Source organism: Mandrillus leucophaeus, unplaced genomic scaffold (genome assembly GCF_000951045.1).
Source record: "Mandrillus leucophaeus isolate KB7577 unplaced genomic scaffold, Mleu.le_1.0 Scaffold227, whole genome shotgun sequence".
NCBI classification, from domain to species: Eukaryota; Metazoa; Chordata; class Mammalia; order Primates; family Cercopithecidae; genus Mandrillus; species Mandrillus leucophaeus.
The window spans coordinates 3026031-3047874 of NW_012102332.1; the positions used below are offsets into that span (position 1 = coordinate 3026031).

The 21844-nt window shown below is 44.6% G+C and overlaps 1 protein-coding gene across 1 annotated transcript in view; it reads right to left on the reverse strand.

Moving 5' to 3' along the window:
* The window catches only part of HERC2 (HECT and RLD domain containing E3 ubiquitin protein ligase 2), a 227857-nt gene that overhangs the window by 25706 nt on the left and 180307 nt on the right, over nucleotides 1-21844 (reverse strand). Inside the window, exons 72-83 of the mRNA XM_011981498.1 lie at nucleotides 20173-20304; nucleotides 19588-19746; nucleotides 19384-19502; nucleotides 18029-18154; nucleotides 17443-17598; nucleotides 16937-17052; nucleotides 16638-16836; nucleotides 10282-10496; nucleotides 2930-3107; nucleotides 2197-2358; nucleotides 642-733; nucleotides 306-445 (exon numbers count right to left, since the gene is read on the reverse strand). Coding sequence (XP_011836888.1) covers nucleotides 306-445; nucleotides 642-733; nucleotides 2197-2358; nucleotides 2930-3107; nucleotides 10282-10496; nucleotides 16638-16836; nucleotides 16937-17052; nucleotides 17443-17598; nucleotides 18029-18154; nucleotides 19384-19502; nucleotides 19588-19746; nucleotides 20173-20304 — 1794 coding nt within the window. The remainder of the gene's footprint in view (nucleotides 1-305; nucleotides 446-641; nucleotides 734-2196; nucleotides 2359-2929; nucleotides 3108-10281; nucleotides 10497-16637; nucleotides 16837-16936; nucleotides 17053-17442; nucleotides 17599-18028; nucleotides 18155-19383; nucleotides 19503-19587; nucleotides 19747-20172; nucleotides 20305-21844) is intronic.

The following is a 21844-nucleotide window of genomic DNA, read 5'->3' on the forward strand; positions in this document are numbered from 1 at the left end:
TGGCTCACTGCAACCTCCACCTCCCGGGTTCAAGCAATTCTCCTGCCTCAGCCTCTTGAGTAGCTGAGATTACAGGCACGCACCACTACGCCCAGCTAATTTTTGTATTTTTAGTAGAGACGGAGTTTCACCGTGTAGGCCAGGCTGATCTCGATCTCTTGACCTCGTGATCCGCCCGCCTCAGCCTCCCAAAGTGCTGGGATGATAGGTCTGTGCCCCCTTTTAAGGCTGTGCATGTCATTTATGCTCAAGCAACCCTCTTAGATTCACCGGCCTCAGTCCTGCGGCGCCGAGCCCCCACCTACCGTCCTCTGTGCAGCACACACAGTGCAGGGAGCCAGTGGCAATGGCGATGACTTTCTTTCCCTGCAACCCTTGGACCTGCCGAGGCCTTCGAACATGGTCATCCGATCCATGGCCCAACCTGTGATAATCGCCTTTGCCCCTGCACATGAAGGAAGCATAGAAATTATGGAGCAAGGTCATCTCATTGACCACCCTGCCCAGCCTCCTAGGCAGCCTCTGCTCTTCAGGACACAGCCATAGCCTGCTGCAGAAGGTACATTCCCATCCACGAAAAGGTAGTGAGCACACCCCAATTAAAATCTGGTTTTAGTGGGTTTAAACAGAATTTTGCATACCAGGTATAAACAGCTCCAGATTTGGTAAGGGCAACAGAAAACTGGGATCCGCATTCCACTTTAACTACTCCAAGACCAGTAAGAGAATCAATCTAGAAGGGGAAAAAGTTCAATTAGACAGACAGCATCAAGGTCCCTGCGGACTGCTATAACCACACTGAGATTTAACTAAATCTAGTAGGAATTCTGAAAACTTGTATCTATGATGAATAATTAGTGCAACTGAAAATCATATTCCACTTAATCTGAGCACTCCCAGAAAGCAGGGGGGACCGTGACTGACAACGTGCCCACTGGCACATTGTGGCCCGGCGGGACCCAGCACATGGCACTGGAAGGGGAAGCTCTGCAGGTGAGGCCTGCAAGCCTCTCCCCAGAATGGCCTCCCCCAGCCGTGCTTCTCTGTGCAGCAGCACCATAATCCGGCAGTCCCTGTGTCTCTCCTCACCTGTCCCAGCCCTCTCAGACCAGAGGCCCGCGGGGAAGGAGCAGCAGGCAAGGGGAGGGATGGCCAAGAGCAGTGGGCCCCACCCATCCTCCACACTGCACACTTGCCAGTCAACACTTTTCCTTATCCTGCAAGCTGCTCCTCATGACCTCGGCGATTGCTCTCATATGTAAGTTCTCATATTCAATTCTAAACTCAAATTAATTAAAACTGACTTCATTCTCTTAATGAGCTCTCCCCTGGTGTCTGGCCCTACCACAATGGCCTCAGGACATCCTGCTCCAGCCCCTCTGATGCCTAGCATCCTCACCCTTGAAAGTGCAAAGCCCAGGCTCTTTCCCGCAAGAAGGGGCCTCTGACGCATGCCACTGGTGAGGGTCTGCCCCAGAGGCACCTGTGCCACACCTGCAACCCCACAGCCCCACGAGAGAGGAGGCTGGGCAGAGACAGGTTCACAGCGCCAGGCTCCCAAGTATCCAGCAGAGCGCCTGGGCTACACGGCAGTGTGGTGCACACACTGATGTCACTGAGCAACATGTGCAGGACCTGAACCACATACCAGCCACCCGTTCATAAGAACAAAAGACATTCTGGCAAAGCTAAAAAATCACCTGGAGCCACGAGGCTTGTGTGGAGCAGAGCCGCCGACCCCACCAGGGCTGCAGGACTCGGGCGCTGGTGCAGGCCCTACTCTCGTTCCTCACAGGACACCCACCTGAGGTGGCCCTGGCTAACCCAGATGCAGTCCCTTTAGCAAGCACTGGCACCCCCAGGCATGAGCCGTGGCAACTTCACACCACTATGAACTAAGAGAGTGTGAGCCTACATGCTAAATAAACCGGGGGGCTCCACGGTGCCCGGATGATCCCATCCACTTCTCAAAAGAACGCACACAGCACATAAAACACCGTATTCCCTCTAGGCCCTCCACACACTTTCTAGCCAATTACCCACTCTATTTACTGGAAAGAAGGTAAAGAGGAGGTTAAAGTGCTCACAGAGGGTCAGTAATGGGGGCTCTGAGGCCATGTTTTCCCAGAGGGCCCCTGGGGACCCCTGACTGGGGTGAGCTGGGAGAGCACTGGGCAGGGCAAGAATGGGAAGTACCTTCATTGGCACTTTACAGCCATCGCTGCCTCCTCGGCCAAGCTTGCCGTAGTCCCCGTCCCCCCAGGACCAGACAGTGTCGTCGTCCGTAAGGCAGAGGGTCTGGGCGTCTCCGCTGCCACAGGCGATGTCTACCACACGGTGGCCCTGCAGCGCCTCCACCTTCAGAGAAAAGGGACTTGGGTTGGCCGAGCACAACACAAGAAGGCTTGCCACAGGAGTGGCTTCACGACACTGCCATTCTTTTTTTATGGGGGTACCTGTTTTAAGCCTTTACACAGATGATTTCTAAAATCCTATAAGACAAAAGAGAAAGCACCTTCATCTGTTTGAACTACATGCATCTAAACGATAGGAGAAGGTATTAGTGTCTTTGATGAGCCAACCCTACATCACCATGAAGGCTGTTTATTCACTTCTGGCACCCAAAACTACAGTGGGCCTTCTCGAAGCCAAAGCATTTTTCTAGACGCCAAGCAATATTTACCACTACAAAGAAAAGGATGTTTAAATGACTCATGGAAGAAATATGTACCAAGATGATTTTTATTTCCACCAGAAAGAACTTCTACTTGTAAATGGGGCTATGATCAACAACCCTAAAACCAAAAAAATCTAGAACAGCAAATACTTTGGAATTTTAAAATCATAGCGACGGTGGCAAACCGCCCCCATCTGACAGCAGCAGCGAGGAGCGTGCAGCCCCCGGCCCCCGCACACGGCGCCTCCTCACCAGCTTCGGCTTCAGCTGGTCCTCGCTGTCGCTGTGCCCCAGCCGGCCGTAGCGGCCTTTGCCCCACGTGTAGAGGTCCCCGGCTGCTGTGACACAGGCACTGTGGGCTCCACCAGCAGCAACATCGACCACTTCAATTCCTCTCAGAGACTCAATGACACGAGGGCGGTCACACGGACTGCAAAAAAGTCACCAAATAGAACGGAAATACATTTTTCTTCTTAAACATTTTTCAGCGTGTTAAATACCTCTCAATCTACACCTTCCTAATCAGTTAATTGCTAAATCAATCAAGAAGAATCATTCAGACCTGAACTCAAAAGGTCACCACGTCCGACCTCCTTCCAGTACAAGGCCAGAGGGCAGGGCTTCCCCAGTTCTGACTCAGAGGCTGGAAAGTGACCACACATACCGGGCCAAGTTCGAAGCACAGCCCATTTTTCAAAGGTCTATGAGTTGAGAACAGGTTTTACATTTTAAAGGGTTTAAAAAAAAAAAAAAGAATCATATGCAACTCCTAAAATAGTCACCATCTGGCCCTACAAGGAAAGTTTGCATTTCACCCCCACTACGAATTAACAATTCATTAAGGAGTTTTAACATATGCATGTCACTAGTCTGTAACACAGTGACTACTGATAACAAACTTTTTCTTTTCTTATTAAGTTTTGAAAGAAGCTCTTTATATATTGTGGCTATCAGACCTTAGTCAGATTATATGATTGTGAATATCCTTTGCCAGCTCATGGCTTCAGTCTCTTCACAGTGTCTTTCAAAGAACAGTTCGTAATTTTTTATAAAGTCCAAGTTATATCTTCCTTTCATGAATCATGCTTTTGGAGTTCAATCTAAAAATCTTTTCTGACCTAAAGTCACAAAAATTTTCTCATGTTTTCTTCTAGAGCTTTTTAGTTTTACGTTTTACATTCATGACTTTGGTTCATTTTGAATGTTGGGATATAGTGTAAAGTACGAATTTAAGTTCATTTCTTGCCATAGGCTAACCAATTATTCAAAACCACTTGTTGAAAAGAGTGTATTTTCTCCAATGAATTGGCTGTGCACTCTTATAAACTGCGCACTAGAAATTGTGAGAAGTCCAGTTTCATTTTTCCACACTCGTCCTGTCAGTACTGCCTGCCAGTTTCTGGATTCTCTCTTCTGCTCCACTGATGTATCTGCCTCTCTCTTTACGCCAGCACCAAACCACATTGTTTACTGCAGCTATAAAATGAGGCTTAAGTCAGGTAGTGCGAGTCTTCCGACCTTTTCCTCGTTTTCAGAGTTGATTGGACTATTCTAGGCCATTTGCAGCTCCATACGTTTTATGTTTGGCTTATCGATTTCTATAGAAAGCTTGATTGAGAAGGTGTTGAATCTACAGACTTGAGGATAACCAGCAAATTAACAAGACGGACTCTTCTGCTCCATGAACACAGCATGCCCCCTCAAGACTTTAGGTCTTTCAAAAATTAGCTGAGCAATACTTCGTAGTCCTCTGTCTACAGGTCATTCTCATTTTGGGGTCAGATTTATCCCTTAGTTTTTCAATTCTGGGAAGAGGGTAAATGGTATTTTAAAATTTCACTTTCTGGTTACATATATGTATATGTATAGACATATAAGAAACTTTTATTTATTGATCTTCTATCCCTCAACACTGCTAGCCTCACTTATCAGTTCTAGTAACTTTTGTAAACACCATCAAGTTCTCTGCATAAACAATGTTTTCTGCAAAAAAGACAGTTTTAATTCTCTTTTCAATCTAGATGCCTTTTATTTCTTTGCCCTGCTGTACTGCACCTACTTAACCTGCTGTACAATGTTGAAGAGAAGTGGTGATAGCAGACATCCTTGCCTTGATCCTGAACTCGGGGAAAGCTTTCCATCTGTTGCCATTAACTACAATCTAAGCTCTAGGTTAACAGAAATGCCCTTTATCAGGTAAAGGAGGAGATCTTTTACTCCTAGACTACTCAGAGATTTTACATAAATGGATGTTGGAGTTTGCCAAATTACTTTTTTCCTCCTCTTTATTAAGATGATCATATAGTTTTTTTTACATTGATTGATTTTTCTAATGTTAAACCAAACTTGTGATTTCTGGCAAAAATATCTCACTTGGCCACACTATGTATTACTTAATTCAACATTAAAAACTTTTACATCTATGTTCATGAAGGATATTGGTCTGTATTTTCCTAGGAATGGCTGAGTCTGACTTTGATATGAGTAAAGCTATCCTCAGAAAAACGAGTTGAGAATTCCCTCTGCCAATTTTCTGAAAAAGTTTATGAAGAATTGTTATCTGTTAGCTATATGTCTGTTAGAAATCACCAGTCATCTGGTCCCAGACATTTGTTTGCAGGAAATTCAATTTCTTAGACACAAGTCATCTATTTCTTCTTGAGTGAGCTGTGAAGAGTATGTGTCCTTTGAGGAACTTGTCTATTTCATCTAAAAAGTCAAATTTCTTAGCATTAAGTTGTACATTATGCTTAATTATTTTTTAATATCTGTATACCCTGGGGTGAGGAAAACTTCTCTATTCCTAATATTTCTAAAATTTGTAATCTCCTTTTTTCTTGATGAGTCTAGACAGAGATTTTAACAATTATATTGATCTTCTCAAAGAACTGGTTTTGTTTCCTTTATCTCTATTGTTTTTCCATTTTCTATGTTATGGATTCTGCTCTGCTCTTTCTTACTCCTTCTCTTTCTTGTGTTTACTTTGGATTGTATCCATCCTTATTGTTCTTTTCTAAGATGGATACTAAGGTCATAGTTCTGAGACCATTTTTCTTTTTTAAAATAGGCATTTCATGCAATAAATTTCCTTCTAAGTTCTGCTTTTGCTGGATCCCACACATTTTGGTACACTGTTTTCATTTTCACTCTTCAAAATTATTTGTAATTTACTTTCTGATTCATTCTTTGATCCATTAGTTATTTAGAAATGTTTTACTTTCAAAATACTGGAGGTTTTCCAAGAATCTGTTATTAATTTCTAATTTAATTTCCCTGCGGACAGAGAACATATTGTACATAACTTGAACCTTTCTGAGGTGTAAGATTTGTTTTATGGCCCAAATCATGATCTATATTGGTAGGTATTCCTCATGCACTTGAAAAGAATGTAGTTTGTCCAGTAGAGTGTTCTAAAAAATGTCAGTTAGGTCAGGTTAGTTGATACAGCTGTTCAAATCTTCTTTCCATTTTTTTAATGTACTTGTTCCATCAATTATTGAAGAAGGGGTATTCGAATCTCTAGTTACAACTGTGGATTTGTCTATTTCTCCATGCAGTTTTATTTTAATTTCATGTATCCGGAAGATCTACTCTGAAGGGTGCAAAGGTTTAAGATATTATGTCCTCTTGATGAACTATCCACTGCATCATCTGGATACTATTCTTTCTGTCCCTGTCAATATTGTTTGCTATGAATTCTACTTTGTATGACATTAACACAGGCATTCCAGCTTTCTTTTGATGTACATTAGCATGATATGTATCTCCCTGTCCTTTCGCTTTTAGCCTATTTATGTGTCTGTATTTAAAGTGGGACCCCTGAAGGCAGCGTATGGTTTGATCTTGCTCTTATATCCATTCTAACAACTTCTGACTTTTAACTGGGTTGTTTGAATCATTTACAGTTGATGTGATTAACATATTTGGCAGCTGGGGTGCAGCGGCTCACACCTATAATTCCAGTGCTTTGGGAGACCGAGACAGGAGGACTGCTTGAGGCCAGGAGTTTGAGACCAGCCTGGGCAACAAAGCAAGACCTCACCTCTACAAAAAATAAAAATAAATTAGCTGGGCGTGGCAGCACGAACCTGTAGTCCTAGCTACTCAGGAGGCTGAGACAGGAGGATTGCTTGAGACCAGGAATTCAAGGCTGCAGTGAGTCATGATCATGCCACTGCACTCCAGCCTGGGTGACAAAAGAATACCCCAGCTCTAAAAAAAATGTGTGTGCCTCTTAGGTTTAAATCTGTATCTTGCTTATTTATCTGTTCTTTGTTGCCATTTTCCTCTTGCTTTCTTTTAGATGAACTGATTATGTTTTACGACTTCACTTCAACTTCTTTGTTGGTTCATCAGATAAAAACTCCTGTGTTATTTCAGTGATTGCTTTGGGGGTGTGTAGATTACATCTCTAACTTATCACAGTCTACTCTGAAGTCCTATACTGCCGCTGTGTAAGAACTCCCCAAGTCTACTTCCACTTCCTCCCCCCGGCTTTGTGTTACAATTAACTTCTGTGTAGGTTTTAAACACCTTAACTTATTTGTATTATGTGCCTGACATACTCAATTATCTCTTTCAAAGATCTGTATGGTAAGGAAAAACGTCATGACATTAATGTTTCTTCATTCCTTTGATAGATTCATGATTCTATCTGGTATAACTTTCCTTCTATTTAAAGAAATTCGTTTAAGGTTTTGGTTGTGCAGGTCTGTGGTTCTTTCAGTTTTTGTTTATGTAAACAACTCTATTTCGGCCGGGCGCGGTGGCTCATGCCTGTAATCCCAGCACTTTGGGAGGCCGAGATGGGCGGATCACGAGGTCAGGAGATCGAGACCATCCCGGCTAACACAGTGAAACTCCGTCTCTACTAAAAATATAAAAAAATTAGCCGGGCGTGGTGGCGGCGCCTGTAGTCCCAGCTACTGGGGAGGCTGAGGCAGGAGAATGGCGTGAACCCAGGAGGCGGAGCTTGCAGTGAGCTGAGATCAGGCCACTGCACTCCAGCCTCGGTGACAGAGCAAGACAAAAAAAAAAAAAAAAAACAACTCTATTTCAACTTTATTCTTGAAAAAATATTTCTGCTGAGTAAAAAAAAAAAAATACGTTGGCAATAATTTTAACTTACAGAAAACCCACTGTCTTCTAGCTTGCATGATTCCTCAGAGACATCTGCAGCTAGGCTTATCTTTCTTCTTGTAACTTGTTTGGTCACCCCCACCCCGGCCCATCCTCACCCCAGCTGCTTTTAAAACATTTTTCTCTTTATCTCTGGTCTTGATCCATTCACCTTGGTGTAGTTTTCTTCATATTTCTTTTGCTTAGGGTTCTTTAAACATCTTGTATCAGTGGATTTATCGTTTTCAACAAATTTGGAAATTTTTTAGCCATTATTTCTTCAAAACGCTGCATGTTCCCCTCCTTTGGTGGCTCTCATCATGCATATATTAGGACATCTGAGGTTGTCCTACAGTTCACCTCTCTGATGTTCTGTTCATTTGTACAGTCTTCTTTCTGTTTCACTCTGGATAGTTTCTTTCATTATGTCTTCAAGTTCACTGATCTTTTTTTCCTGTAATGTCTAATCTGCCATTAATCCCATCCAATGTATTTTTCATCTTTAGAACTTTGATTTGGGCATTTAAGTATCTTCCAGGCTTTATCTAACACATTCAAGTTCTCTTCTAGCTTCCTGAAGATATGGTATATGGTTAAAATAACTATTTTAATAAAGTTCTTATCTAGTAATTCTACCACTGATACCATTTCTGAGTCAGTTTCAACTGATGACTTTTCTCCTCACATAAGCTGTATTTTCCTGCTCCCCTGCATGGTTGGTAATTTTTTATTGGAGGCAGGAAATTGTGAAATTTACCTTATTGGGTGGTTCATGTTTGTATTCATAAAAATATTCTTGAGCTTTGATCTCTGTGATAAGTTACTTATAAGTAGTTTAATCCTTTCAGGTCTTGCTTTTAAGCTTTGTTGGTGGGATGATAGCAACAATTCGTCTGTGGCTAATTTTTCAATACTGGGTAACATCATTCTCAGTACTTTAATCGTTGCCCTGTAAACTGTGAGGTTTGGGGATCTAGCTCCGTCTCCCTGCCATGTGAGCTCTGGGGACTATTCTTTCTCATCCTTTGGGCAGTCTGTTCTTCAACCTCCCAGCTGTGAGTGCTGTATTAGGCTCTGCAGGTCTCCGCAGTCCTCTCTGTGCAGCTCTCTCCACTCTGGTACTCTGCAGACTCTGTATATCTTGGCCTCCCTGGACTTTCAGTTCTATCTCCTCTATACTAAGGGAGTCTGCCAGAATCTGCCTGGTGTTCTCTTTCCTGTGTCACAGCCTGGAAACTTTCTACAGGAAGTGCATTGGGCAATTTTTAGAACTTGCCTTGTTTTTTACTTTTCATTTAAAAAACATTTTAATTTTTAATTTTTGTGGGTACATAGATGTATATATTTACAGGGTATATGAAATATTTTGATTCAGGCATACAGTGTGTAATAATCATATCAGATGATTATTATAAATAATATCATGATTAAAATCATATCAGATGATTATTATAAATAATGATAAATGGGTTATCCATCACCTCAAGCATTTATCCTTTCCTGTGTCACAAACAATCCAATTATAATTTAGTTACTTTAAAACTTACAACAAGTTATTGTTGCCTACAGTCACCTGTTGTGGTATCATACTTGATCTTATTCATTCTACCTAACTATATTTTTGTACCATTAACCATCATCCCTGAGAATTCTCCTTGTTTCCCATGATTCAGAGAACACTGTATTTTGTTGCCTGATATTCAATGTCTTTGGGACTGTTGTTTATTTTATTTTTTAAGACAGGATCTCACTCTGTCACCCAGGCTGCAATGCAGTGGCACAATCTCAGCTCACTGTAACCTCCACCTCCCAAGTAGCTGGGACTATAAGTGTGCACCACACATCTGGCTAATTTTTTTTCTATTTTTCGTAGAAATGGGGTTTTGTCATGTTGCCTAGGCTGGTCTTGAACTCCTGAGTTCAAGCAACCTGCCTACCTCAGCTTCCCAAAGTGCTGGAATAACAGGCGTGAGCCACCACACCGGACCAGTTTAATATATTTTATATGGTGTTTTAGTTATTCCTAGGATAGGAAAGCCCCTGTTACTGCAATCTGTTTGGTAGTTCTCATTAATTTTTTAAAACTTGTGAGTTTGGTTCGTTTGTTTAAAAAATGGTGTCAATGCTGTGTGCTTTCTTCCTCACTCCTGCCATTTTCTCTGTATGTGCAGTTCTAGTACCACACGTTACACAAAATGCCAAACGTGATTCAGTAGATGATTTAAGGGAGAAGGATAAAAAAACCACTGACTTAGGACTTGTCAAAAACTCAGAATTGACTTTTCCTCTCCACAGAGGAGTCATATGGGTAAGCCTTCATACTGGAACGTAACACTATTTCTGCCAAATGAGTCATTCACATTATTTAGTTTGAGCAGATTGCTGTAAATGTTACCTTGGAAAACAAAGAGCCAATAAACTGCAGCAGCATCAAGACAAACAAACAAAGACAAATAAAAGGTTGAAACAATGTCTTCACATCATACCTTCTGTTGCCATGCCCCAGCTTCCCATCTTCTGCCTCACCCCAAGAGTAAACTTCTCCTTCTGAAGACAGGGCAAGGCAGTGCTTTCCTCCTGAGTTCACAGCTACTTTCTTAATAAACACATGCTGAATGGATTCAAGCAATGTTGGGGTAGACACCGACTCTGTCCCTCCAATGCCTAGTCTGCCACCTGCACCATACCCAGTGGCATACAGCTAAGAGAAGAAAAAGCAACATCAGTTTCCAATCTCAATATCCCCCAAATTTAGTAATTCATAAATCCATGCTTTAGACATTTTTATCACATAGAAATAAAATTTAAAGTTAAAAATCTCAGGAATGTAAGTTTATGAGTTTATACGTGCTCTACCAAAGTTCTAGAAATGAAATAAAAACATGACTATTAGAAATTCCAAATTCAAAAAACATATTGTGAAAATAAGGTCTTCTCCCTGGAAACTCTTCCATTTTTGTGTAGAATAACAACTACAATTAACACCAAGAAAAGCAAAAAACAATTTAATTACCTACTATATGCAAATCTCTGACAATAACAGCCACAAAAACATATCCATAAAAGAACACAAACACATTTTAGTATTTCAGCAGGGCAGCATATAAACCACACGGGAAAAAAAGTCTTTTCTTTTTTTTTAAATCTAAGTGGGAATGTTTTAGGACACAAAACATCTATGATTAATTAAAAAACATGACTAATGTAAAAACACATACACATGCAATCAGACTGCCGTTTTCCAAATGAAGGCAAACATCCCTCCTGATAAAAACTTAAATGCTGTTCCATGCTGTTTCAGACACCTTTCGAACGTGCTGCTGCACTGACATAATAGTAAGGAAGCCACAAGGGCCAACGCAGGAAGTGAAACCCAAACTCAGGTGGATAAACAACCTCCGCCCCCAAAGCCAGCTTCGGTGGGGAGGGTGTAAGGCTCTCGGGTGCACAGTAATGCGGCGCGCCTCCAAGGACTTCCTGCAGAAAGTGGGGCTCCAAAGGGTTGCCCCTCAGTGACTGCGAATAAGAAATAAGAACAACAGAGAAAGCTGCCCTTCTCAGCCTCAGCTCTGACAGGGAGACAGAGGCTTGCCCCTGAGAATTCATAACTACTGGCAAATTATAGCCCATGGGCCACATGAGGCCCATCATTTCTTTCTGTAAATGAAGTTTTACTGGAACACAGCCACACCCACTCATTTATAGAATGTCCAGGGCTGCTTTTGAAGTTGCAACAGAGACCACATGACCCAAAGCTGAAAACACTATTGTACCCTTTACAGAAAGTCCTTACCAACCCCTACCCTAGAAAAAGGACAAAATAAAGATATTTTGAAACAAACAATCAGAATTAACCAACAAAATAATTTCACTGAAGTAAACTGAAAAAGATATGATAAAGGAGAAGGAAATTATTTTGTAAGATCTGAGACATAACAAATGATGGTAAGAAATGACAGTAAGCAAAGATGTGCAACATTTGGCTAACTGTAAAAAAACTACGGTCCATATAAAACAACCAAAACAACAACACTAATGTCCATGGCGGAGGAAATAGGTTAGAACCCAAACACTGGGTAACAAGGGGTCACTGATTGGGAGAAGGGGAGAAATACTAATTAACTTTAGGTTTTTAACTACATATGTTAAAATAACCAGAGAAGCAACGGAAAGAAACAGAATTCTCCTGAGAACTGACAAAGAGGAACTATATTTCAAACCTTTTTGTGCGGCTAGACCACGTCGACACCTGCGCTAGCAGTGTGCCTCTGACACGGTTTACAGTGATCCCTGCTTCCAAATAAGCGCGCTCCTGTGTACAGGCACACCCCATTTGACTGTGCCTCGCTTTCCTGTACCTCCAGATACTGCTGTTTACAAACCGAAGGTCTGTGGCAACCCTACACTGATCAAGTCTCTCGGCGCCATTCTTCCAGCAGCACGTGCTGACTTACTGTCTCTATGTCATGTTTTGAAAATTCTTGCAATATTTTAAACTTTTTCATTATTATTTTATCTGTTATGATGATCTGTGATCACTAATGTTTGATGTTACTGTTGTACTTGTTTTGAGGCACCACAAACCACACCCATAGAAGACGGTGAACTTAAACGGTGAATGTTGTGTATGTTCTGACTGTTTCGCCAACAGCTGTTCTCCCACCCCCTCTCTCCTCAGACCTCTCCCTCTCCTCAGACCTCCCCTCCCCTCAGACCTCCCCTCTTCCCAGACCTCTCCCTCTCCTCAGACCTCTCCCTCTCCTCAGACCTCCCCTCTCCTCAAACCTCTCCTCTCCTCAGACCTCCCTATTGTGTCCCTGAGACCCAACTTATATAGAAATTAGGCCACTTAATAATCCTACAGTGGCCTCTAAGAGTTCAAGTGAAAGGAAGAGTTGCATATTTCTCATTTAAGTCAAAAGCCAGAAATGATTAAGATCAGTGAGGAAGGCACGTTGAAAGCCAAGACAGGCTGTAAGCTGGGCCTCTCGCGCCAGTTACCCAATAAGAAGTTCTTAAAGTACAATTAACACACAAATGATTAGAATGCAAAACAGTCTTATTGCAGATATAGAGAATGTTTGACTGGCACAGACAGAAGATCAAAACAGACACAACATTCCCTTAAGCCAAAGCCTAATCCAGCCTAACTCTCCTCAATTCCACGAAGGCTAAGAGAGGTGAGATGGCTGCAGAAAGAAAGTCTGAAGGTAGCAGAGATTGGTTCCTAAGTTTAGTGAAAGACGCCATCTGCATAACATAAAAGTGCAAGGTAAAGTAGCAAGTGCTGATGTAGAAGCTGCAGCAAGTTACCCAAAAGATCTAGCCAAGATCAGTGATGAAGGTGGCCACACTAAGTAGCAGGCTTTCAGCGTAGATGGAACCGTCTATCAGAAGCAGACGCCATCTAGGACGTTCATAGCTACAGAGAAGTCAATGTTTGCCGTCAAAGCTTCAAATCTTTTGTTAGGGGCTAATGCGGCTGGTCTGTATTAGCTGAATTTGTTGAAGTCAATGCTCACTGACCATTCTGAAAATCTTAGCGCCCTTAAGAATTATGCTAACTCGGCCGGGCGCGGTGGCTCAAGCCTGTAATCCCAGCACTTTGGGAGGCCGAGGCGGGCGGATTACGAGGTCAGGAGATCGAGACCATCCTGGCTAACACGGTGAAATCCCGTCTCTACTAAAAATACAAGAAAAATTAGCCGGGTGTGGTGGCGGGTGCCTGTAGTCCCAGCTACTCGGGAGGCTGAGGCAGGAGAATGGCGTGAACCCGGGGGGGCGGAGCTTGCAGTGAGCCGAGATCACGCCACTGCACTCCAGCCTGGGGCACAGAGCAAGACTCCGTCTCAAAAAAAAAAAAAAAAAAAAAAAGAATTATGCTAACTCCTCTCTGACTGTGCTCCAGAAACAGAACAAAACCTGGAGTCAGCACATTTGTTTACAGCATGGTTCACTATTTTAGGCCCACTACTGAGGCCTACTGCTCAGAAAAAAAGATTTCTTTCAAACTATTACTGCTCATTGACAATGTACCTGGTCACCCAAGATGAACATGTACAAAGAGATTAAAATTGTTTTCATGCCTGCTAACACATCATCTTTTCTGCAGCCACATGGATCAAGGAGTAATTTCAACTTTCAAATCTTGTTATTTAAAAAATACATTCCATAAGGCTATAGCTGCTATGGACAGTGATTCCTCTAATGGATGTGGACAAACTAAATTGAAAACCTTCTGGAAAGCCATCACCATTATAAATGCCAGTAAGAACATTTGTGATTCATGGGAGGAGGTGAAAATATCAGCATTAACAGGGAATTGGAAGAAGCGGATTCCAACCCTCATGGATGATCTTGAGGGGTTCAAGACAAGTGGAATAAGTGACCTCAGATGTGGTGGAAACAGCAAGAGAACTAGAATTAGAAGTGGAGTCTGAAGACGTGACTTAACAAACTATAGTATACACAGACTTTTATATCCACTAGGAAACCAAGAAATGTGTGTGACTTGCTTTGTGAAGACACTTGCTTTATTGTGTTGGTTTAGAAACAAGCCTGCATACCTCCAAGCATGCCTACAGCTCCCTCTCCCTGAGTGTGAGCTGGACTTAATGACCTGCTCCTGATGTACAGAACAGGGCAAGAATGATGGAGTGCCACCTCTGTGACACAGTTACACAGGACTGTGGCTCTGTCTCGCTCCACTCTCTCTCGCTGGTGCTCCCTCCCCTGCGCCTCCCTTGCCCTTGCTGACAGAAGCTGCCACGCTGTGAGACCCTCTATGGACACGTGGCAACAGACTGAGTGAGGGGAGGCTCTGCCAGCAGCTCATGAGGGCCTGAAGCCTCAGCCCAAAGGTCCACAAGGGACTGAATCCTTGCTCGGACTCGGACAGCCTCAAGACGACTGCAGCCTGCTGAGATTCTGAGCTGGAGGATGGAGTTATGCTGCCTCCAGAGTCCTGACCCAGAGAAACTATGCAATGATAAATGTGTGTGAGACAGAACATTACATGAGAGTATCTCACTCATGAATAGGATCTCCCAAAAATCTAAACAAAACAATCACAAACACAAGCCAGATACAGATCCTGACCAAACTGGATTTATCCAAAGAATGCAAGTTTCTTTAATATGAGAAAACCAATTAATCCAACTGACTATACTAACCCATTAGAAAAAACATCGGCCAGGAGCGGTGGTTCACGCCTGTAATCCCAGCACTTTGGGAGGCCAAGGTGGGCAAATCACAAGGTCAGGAGTTTAAGAGCAGCCTGGCCAACATGGTGAAACCCCGTCTCTACTAAAAATACAGAAAAAACAAAAGTTAGCCAGGCGTAGTGGTAGGCGCCTGTTGTCCCAGCTACTTGGGAGGCTGAGGTAGGAGAATCGCTTGAACCCAGGAGGCAGAGGTTGCAGTGAGTTGAGACTGTGCCACTGCACTCCAGCCTGGGTGACAGTGAGATTCTGTCTCCAAAAAAAAAAAAAAAGAAAAGAAAACATCTATGAAAGAACATTTCAAAACATATAGAAAGAGTGTTGAACAGAAATCAGTGTCCACTGATGAACAGAAACAGAAGGAAACATGCCTATCCTGATGAAGGGCTTCTACTCAAACCCCACTGGAAGCCTGGGAACGCTCCATCTGCGCCCGCTCCAGTCTGGATCAAGGCAGGAGCCTCCGCCCACTCCTACCCAGCATCACACCGCAACCCCAGCCCGCACCATGAGCTCCCTTTCCCCCACACAAACGGGAAAAACAAACGAGAGGTACGCTAGAAAGAAAGGGACAGAATTCACTTAGAGACTACGGCACTCTATAAAGAAGATACAAGAAATCTTCAGATAAACTCGAATGGTGAGAGTCAAGTAGGTCACCAAACATAAAGTCAATATATAAACATCCAATATTTCTATATATCAGTGGCAATCTTTTATTTTGGGGGGGTGCAGGGGGTGCAGTGGATGGAGTCTCGCTCTGTCGCCAAGGCTGGAGTGCAGTGGCATGATCTCAGCTCACTGCAACCTCTGCTTTCCATGTTCCAGTGGTTCTCCTGCCTCAGCCTCCCGAGTAGCTGGGATTACAGGCACATGTCACCGAGCCGGGCTTATTTTTGTATTTTTAGTAGAGACAGGGTTTTCCCCTTGTTGGCCAGGCTGGTCTCGAACTCCTGACATTAGGTGATCCACCTGCCTTGGGCTCCCAAAGTGCTGGGATTACAGGCGTGAGCCACTGCACCAGGCCAGCAGCAATAAATTGTTAAAAGATAGTATTTACAATAGCAAACAAGAAATACATCTAATGAGTGATACACAAACAAAAATTGTAATACTTTTGTATACATGACGTATTTTCAAAACTAAAAAAAAAATTGGCCAGGTGTGGTGGCTCTCACGCCTGTAATCCCAGCACTTTGGGAGGCCAAGGTGGGTGGATCATCTGAGGTCAGGAGTTCGAGACCAGCCTGGTGAACATGGTGAAATCCTGTCTCTACTAAAAATACAAAAGTTAGCCAGGAGTGGTGGTGGGCACCTGTAATCCCAGCTACTTGGGAGGCTGAGGCAGGAGAATTGCTTGAACCCGGGAGGCAGAGGTTGCAGTGAGACAAGACCGTATCATTGCACTCCAGCCTAGACAACAAGAGCAAAACTCTGTCTCAAAAAAAATTTTTTTTAATTTAAAGATTATACAAAAGTATCTTAAACTCTAGCTGCTTCCTGCATACCACAGTACTATTAATCCTGAGTACAGATCCTTGCATGTGCTAAGAACCACACACACCTTTAGCCACAACTATCTCAGGCTCAATGACTCTGTGACACAGAAAAAGCGCCCTTACCTTCCCATCAGCCGTCACAGCAAAGAGGGTCTGCTCCCCTCCGATTAACTGCACGGGTCTGAGAGTTGCAAGGGCTTCACAGGGAGTGGGAACTTTGACTTTTGCACCTTCAATGCCCCCGAGCTGGCCCCTATGATTATGTCCCCATCCATAAATTGTTCCACTGCCACCAGCAGAGAGAGTCCAGTCATCTGGTCGCCTATAACAAACATCAAGTGAGCATTTGCCATGGGAAAGAACAACGCACACGGCCTCTCGCGCTCTCGATCGACATTACTGCTTGTTTCTAACAGAATAACCTGTTCATCCACTGCACAAGCTGCTCATCTTGCTCTCTTTTAAAAACGTCGTGGCTCTCATGCAGAACATCCATGTTTTCGCTGTCTGCCATTAATTCACGAATTTTCTTAGCCACCTAAACAAAATTATGATGATGTTACAAATCAAACACCCATCTCAACAAAATAGATAAATACTAAGGAAAGACAGAAAGAATCCCTGCCTGAAAATATGAGGGAAGAGCAACACTGCAATGTTACGGCTCATGGGCAAAGCCAATAATGACTGCATCAAGTCTAACATATTAATAATGTCTAGACAGTATCAATCTATCTGTATTTTACTAAAAATAAACTTTAACTGAAATTCACAGTGACAGTTCACTCATTTTCACCTCTGTGTTATTTTCTTTGACATTCCTTGGCAAGCGAAATTTTTCTGTGTCTCATAATATTGGCATCTTTTTACACTATAGCCAAAGAATGTTTTTGCATCCCAAAAGTGATTCCAAAACATCATGCAATACCTCATCAAGAAACAGACGGGGCAACGGTGTTCTTTTGTCAAGGGCCACAGCAACGCGGGAGGCCATGCAGTACCTCCGGAACCAGGCCCACTTGTGTGTCTCGGCACAGCAAGGGAGAGTGTCCAGCTCCAGGTCACAAGCAAGAGCTACCAGTACCTGCAGGCATGGAAAAGGACAAACACAGGGACACTCAGAAATGCAGTGAACAGGCCAAAGTCTCTGTGGCTCCTTCCTCAGGACCTCCTATTCTAGGATCTGCCATGGGCACAGCAAGGATACGGCCACCATCAGTGATGTGGAGACAGATCTCTGACCGTTCCTAGCCACCTGCCATAGAACAACTCTTGTCGCCTGCCATTAAGTGACAAGAACACCTGTGCATCTCAAGGCATGCTAACGGTGACAGGCTTATGGTTTAAGGGTTTAGATTACACAATCATTTCTTGAGATTTTTTCATATTTGACTTCAGGAATACCTACAGCTGCCCTCAGAGGCCTAAAACACACACACTGTACATGACAGCTCTCAGTGGCTCTTTCAGTCAAATAGCTCTATTGTCACTTTAACAAATAAGTCAAACATTACCTTAAAGAATGGGCTGTGGAGCAGCTGTTTGCCACCCCTCACAATAGGATCCTCATATTCAAACTGCCTCTGCAAAGCTTCTGGAAGACCTTTCACCAAAGCAGCAAGAGCACTACCTGTAAAACTCTAAGAAACAACAGAACAGTATTCCATCACAGGAATCCAGGCTGCAGGGCAGGGTGACCATTTGCTTCTATGGTCAAATGTTTCATTATGTTGGTACTATTTCTTCTAAAAAACAAAAAAAGCTTATCAAAATTCTCAAGTAGGAAAAAAGCTAAAAGAACATAAACACTAAAATAAAAAAGAGGAGTCTGAAGACTCATCTCAGAATGTTTACAATGGGCCGGGCGCAGTGGCTCAAGCCTGTAATCCCAGCACTTTGGGAGGCCGAGGCGGGTGGATCACGAGGTCAAGAGATTGAGACTATCCTGGCTAAGATGGTGAAACCCCGTCTGTACTAAAAATACAAAAAAACTAGCCGGGCGTGGTGGCGGGCGCCTGTAGTCTCAGCTACTTGGGAGGCTGAGGCGGGAGAATGGTGTGAACCCGGGAGGCGAAGCTTGCAGTGAGCCGAGATCACGCCACTGCACTTCAGCCTGGGAGCACAGTGAGACTCCGTCTCAAAAAAAAAAAAAAAAAAAAAGAATGTTTACAATGATTTCAGCACATCCGCTTCCAGAGACACAGTCCCTCTCTGGCCCACAAATGCTGCCTGTCTCCTCCCACGGGTAGGACCAAAAGGGACTACTTTAGTCAGCAAAATACAGGGGAGGTCGTCAGTTAGCCTCATTGTAAAGTCCCATCAACACAATCCTGTGTTCACAGCTGTCCCCAGATTTTCACAAAATCAAAGTCCAACCTGAACTCAGTATACACTGCAACTGTGCGAAGTCTGGATGAGACCAAGGTCTCCTTATTCTTTTTTTTTTTTTTTTTTTTTTTTTTGAGATGGAATCTTGCTCTGTCACCCAGACTGGAGTGCAGTGGCACCATCTCGGCTCACTCCAACCTCCACCTCCCGGGTTCCCGCCATTCTCTTGCCTCAGCCTCCCGAGTAGCTGGGACTACAGGCGCCGCCACCACGTCCGGCTAATTTTTTGTATTTTTAGTAGAGACAGGTTTTCACCGTGTTAGCCAGGACGGTCTCAATCTCCTGACCTCGTGATCCGCCTGCCTCGGCCTCCCAAAGTGCTGGGATTACAGGCGTGAGCCACTGCGCCCGGCCCAAGGCCTCCTTTTTCTTATGTGAAATTCCCCAACTCTTCTCAATGATTTAGAGGTTTAGACTACGAAAGCAACATTTTATTCCCCAAGGGTCACAAATCTAGAAATTGTACTAGAATGCTCCATACCAAAGCTCTTGTTTCCCCATCATTTTCTCCAAGCAGCCTGTTTATGTTAATTGACTGCCCAAATTCAGTTGTAAGCAGCTTCCTCAACCTCTGAAGGGCCCACATTCTGTGACTGGCGGCTGAAATGAGCAGAGAGAAAGTATCAGAAGTCTGACGGTTTCTTCCAAGCAGGAAGACAGGTGCAACTGTAACGGTGCCGTTTACCTAGGGCACTCAGCTGTGCACACGCCGCCAGCGAGGCCGCAAGGCGAGGGACAATGCTTCTGTTAGAGGCAAGGTTGAGTCGGAAGTCTAACAGACACGTCACCAAGTCCATGGATGGGCAGGAGAGGACGCAGCGGTCCGAGAGGAGTTCCTTAGGGCCTGTGAATGAGCACTGTGAACATCCCCATGTTTCACAAGCTAGGGACCACCCCATAAAAAGCCAATGAACAAGGGCGGCTCCATCCAGCCCCACCCACCAGAAGGCAACAGCTGATGTGCCCACGCCTGCCACTGCAAATCGGTGAGCCTCGCTCTTCACACTCACACTTCCACTGTAAACCAAAAGCCTTGAGAACTGCACCAGCAACAACTCCTTCCACACCAGGTGAGGAGTGTGTGCCCGACAGCTGGGACGGTTCTCTGTGTTCTGTTCCACACCTCAGTGGGGCCTGTGGGAGCACTCACTCCAACACAGCAGAAGGCAGGCCGTCAGGCACTACGTGGAAATGTGCACGCGTCCGTGTTGCTCCAAAAACAATCCACAGCCAGTCATCTAACCTTGATCGCCAGAAGCCCCTCCCTTACCAGCAGCTGGCATGATGGGATAGACGGTGAAGCGCCAGCCCCAGCCATTCACAGACCCATCGCTGATGAACTTCCACTTTAACTCATCCCCCGGGATGCGCAGCTCGCTGGACCAGTCGGACCACTCTCGGCCTGGAGGAGGAAAGTGCACCCCGGGGTTAGCTTCACCCCACCATCCAATCAACACAAACCTCCTTAGACACAAAGCAGAAGGATTTCCGTCACGTGTGAAGAGCTAGTTCCTCCAATCCAAGCTCTCCCAAGCTGAAGTGCACAGTGACACATCACTCTTGGGATTCACATTTTCATACATACCATTCTTCAGCAAACACTCATTCAGCCCCTGTACCAGGTACCCAGGAAACAGGGCAGGCGGGAGGCACTGCCCTGGCAGAAGCCACCACCCAGTGGGGAAATGACCCCACACAGCCAGGATACAGTGAGTGGCCTCCGGGTCTCCAGCACACACCAGGCCAGGGGCCATGGGGACGTTCCCCGGGAAAGCTCTGATACAACCAGGTGGCCAGGCAGCAGAAGGAAGAACCCTAGCTGTCCCAACAAAGGGCCCATGTGTGTGGTTCAGCACGGCCCAGAGGAGGTCGCCCTCGAGGGAGCAGAGGGCCTGGCTGCTGTGGACAGGAGCGGCGGTGCATTACAGCATCTCAGAAGGCCAAGAGAACCCCGCTAGATTTCTGCTTCAGAAGGACCATCTGGCAGCAGCTCAGGGATGGCCCATAAGGACTTTCTGCTGGACGCAGAAAAACTGTCATATCCAACAACACTACTGAAAACTACACTGGCAGACATCTGTCAAAGCACCAGAAAAACCCACGCCCACCAGGACCAGACCACTTCATGCAAAGCTTTACCTAACTAAGTAATGCCGTGTGAATAAAGCTTTCCTGGGACACAGCCACACCCACTCACGGGCATCCAGTCTACATGTTGTTATGACAGAGGCTGCATTACCCGGCCCTTTACAGGAAACACTTGAGATGAAGGACAAAGAGGTCTCAAAAGGTGCAAACACACCCCTGCACTGCCAATTCTAAAATACTCGGTAAAACAGCATTTCACAAGCCCCCCAGATGTCCTCATCTGCGCCTGCTGGCCTCATGGAGCCTAGTAGCAGAGACAAGCCAGACACGTGGCTGCCTCCATCTACATACAGAAGTCACTCCACACATGGCCACACCCTCGCTGTAGCCGTAAGAAACAAACCCCTTGAAGAAGCTCTGCAGTATGCCAACCATGACCTCGCACGAGCCCTGGCACCCCACACATCTCCAGCACCTTCTGCAACTGTCTGGTGAGGCAGAGCCCATCCGACAGGGATATGGTGCACATATCACAGATAATTACTGTATTTAAAAGTATGGGGAAGAGGCAAGCAAACCTACTATGTTTCACAGCTGAATAGCGTTTTGTCCCTTCCTCAAGACTTCCATGAGAATACAGTAGCAGCATTCTGTCCTACAAATGTGAAGGTTTGTGTCTGCGGAGACACAGGTGGGCAGATGATGCCCTGCTCAACCTCCTGTCCTTACCTGACCGCACACAGACAATCCTGGCTCAACCTCCTGTCCTTACCTGACCACACGGAGACAATCCTGCCTCAACCTCCTGTCCTTACCTGACCGCACGGAGACAATCCTGCCTCAACCTCCTGTCC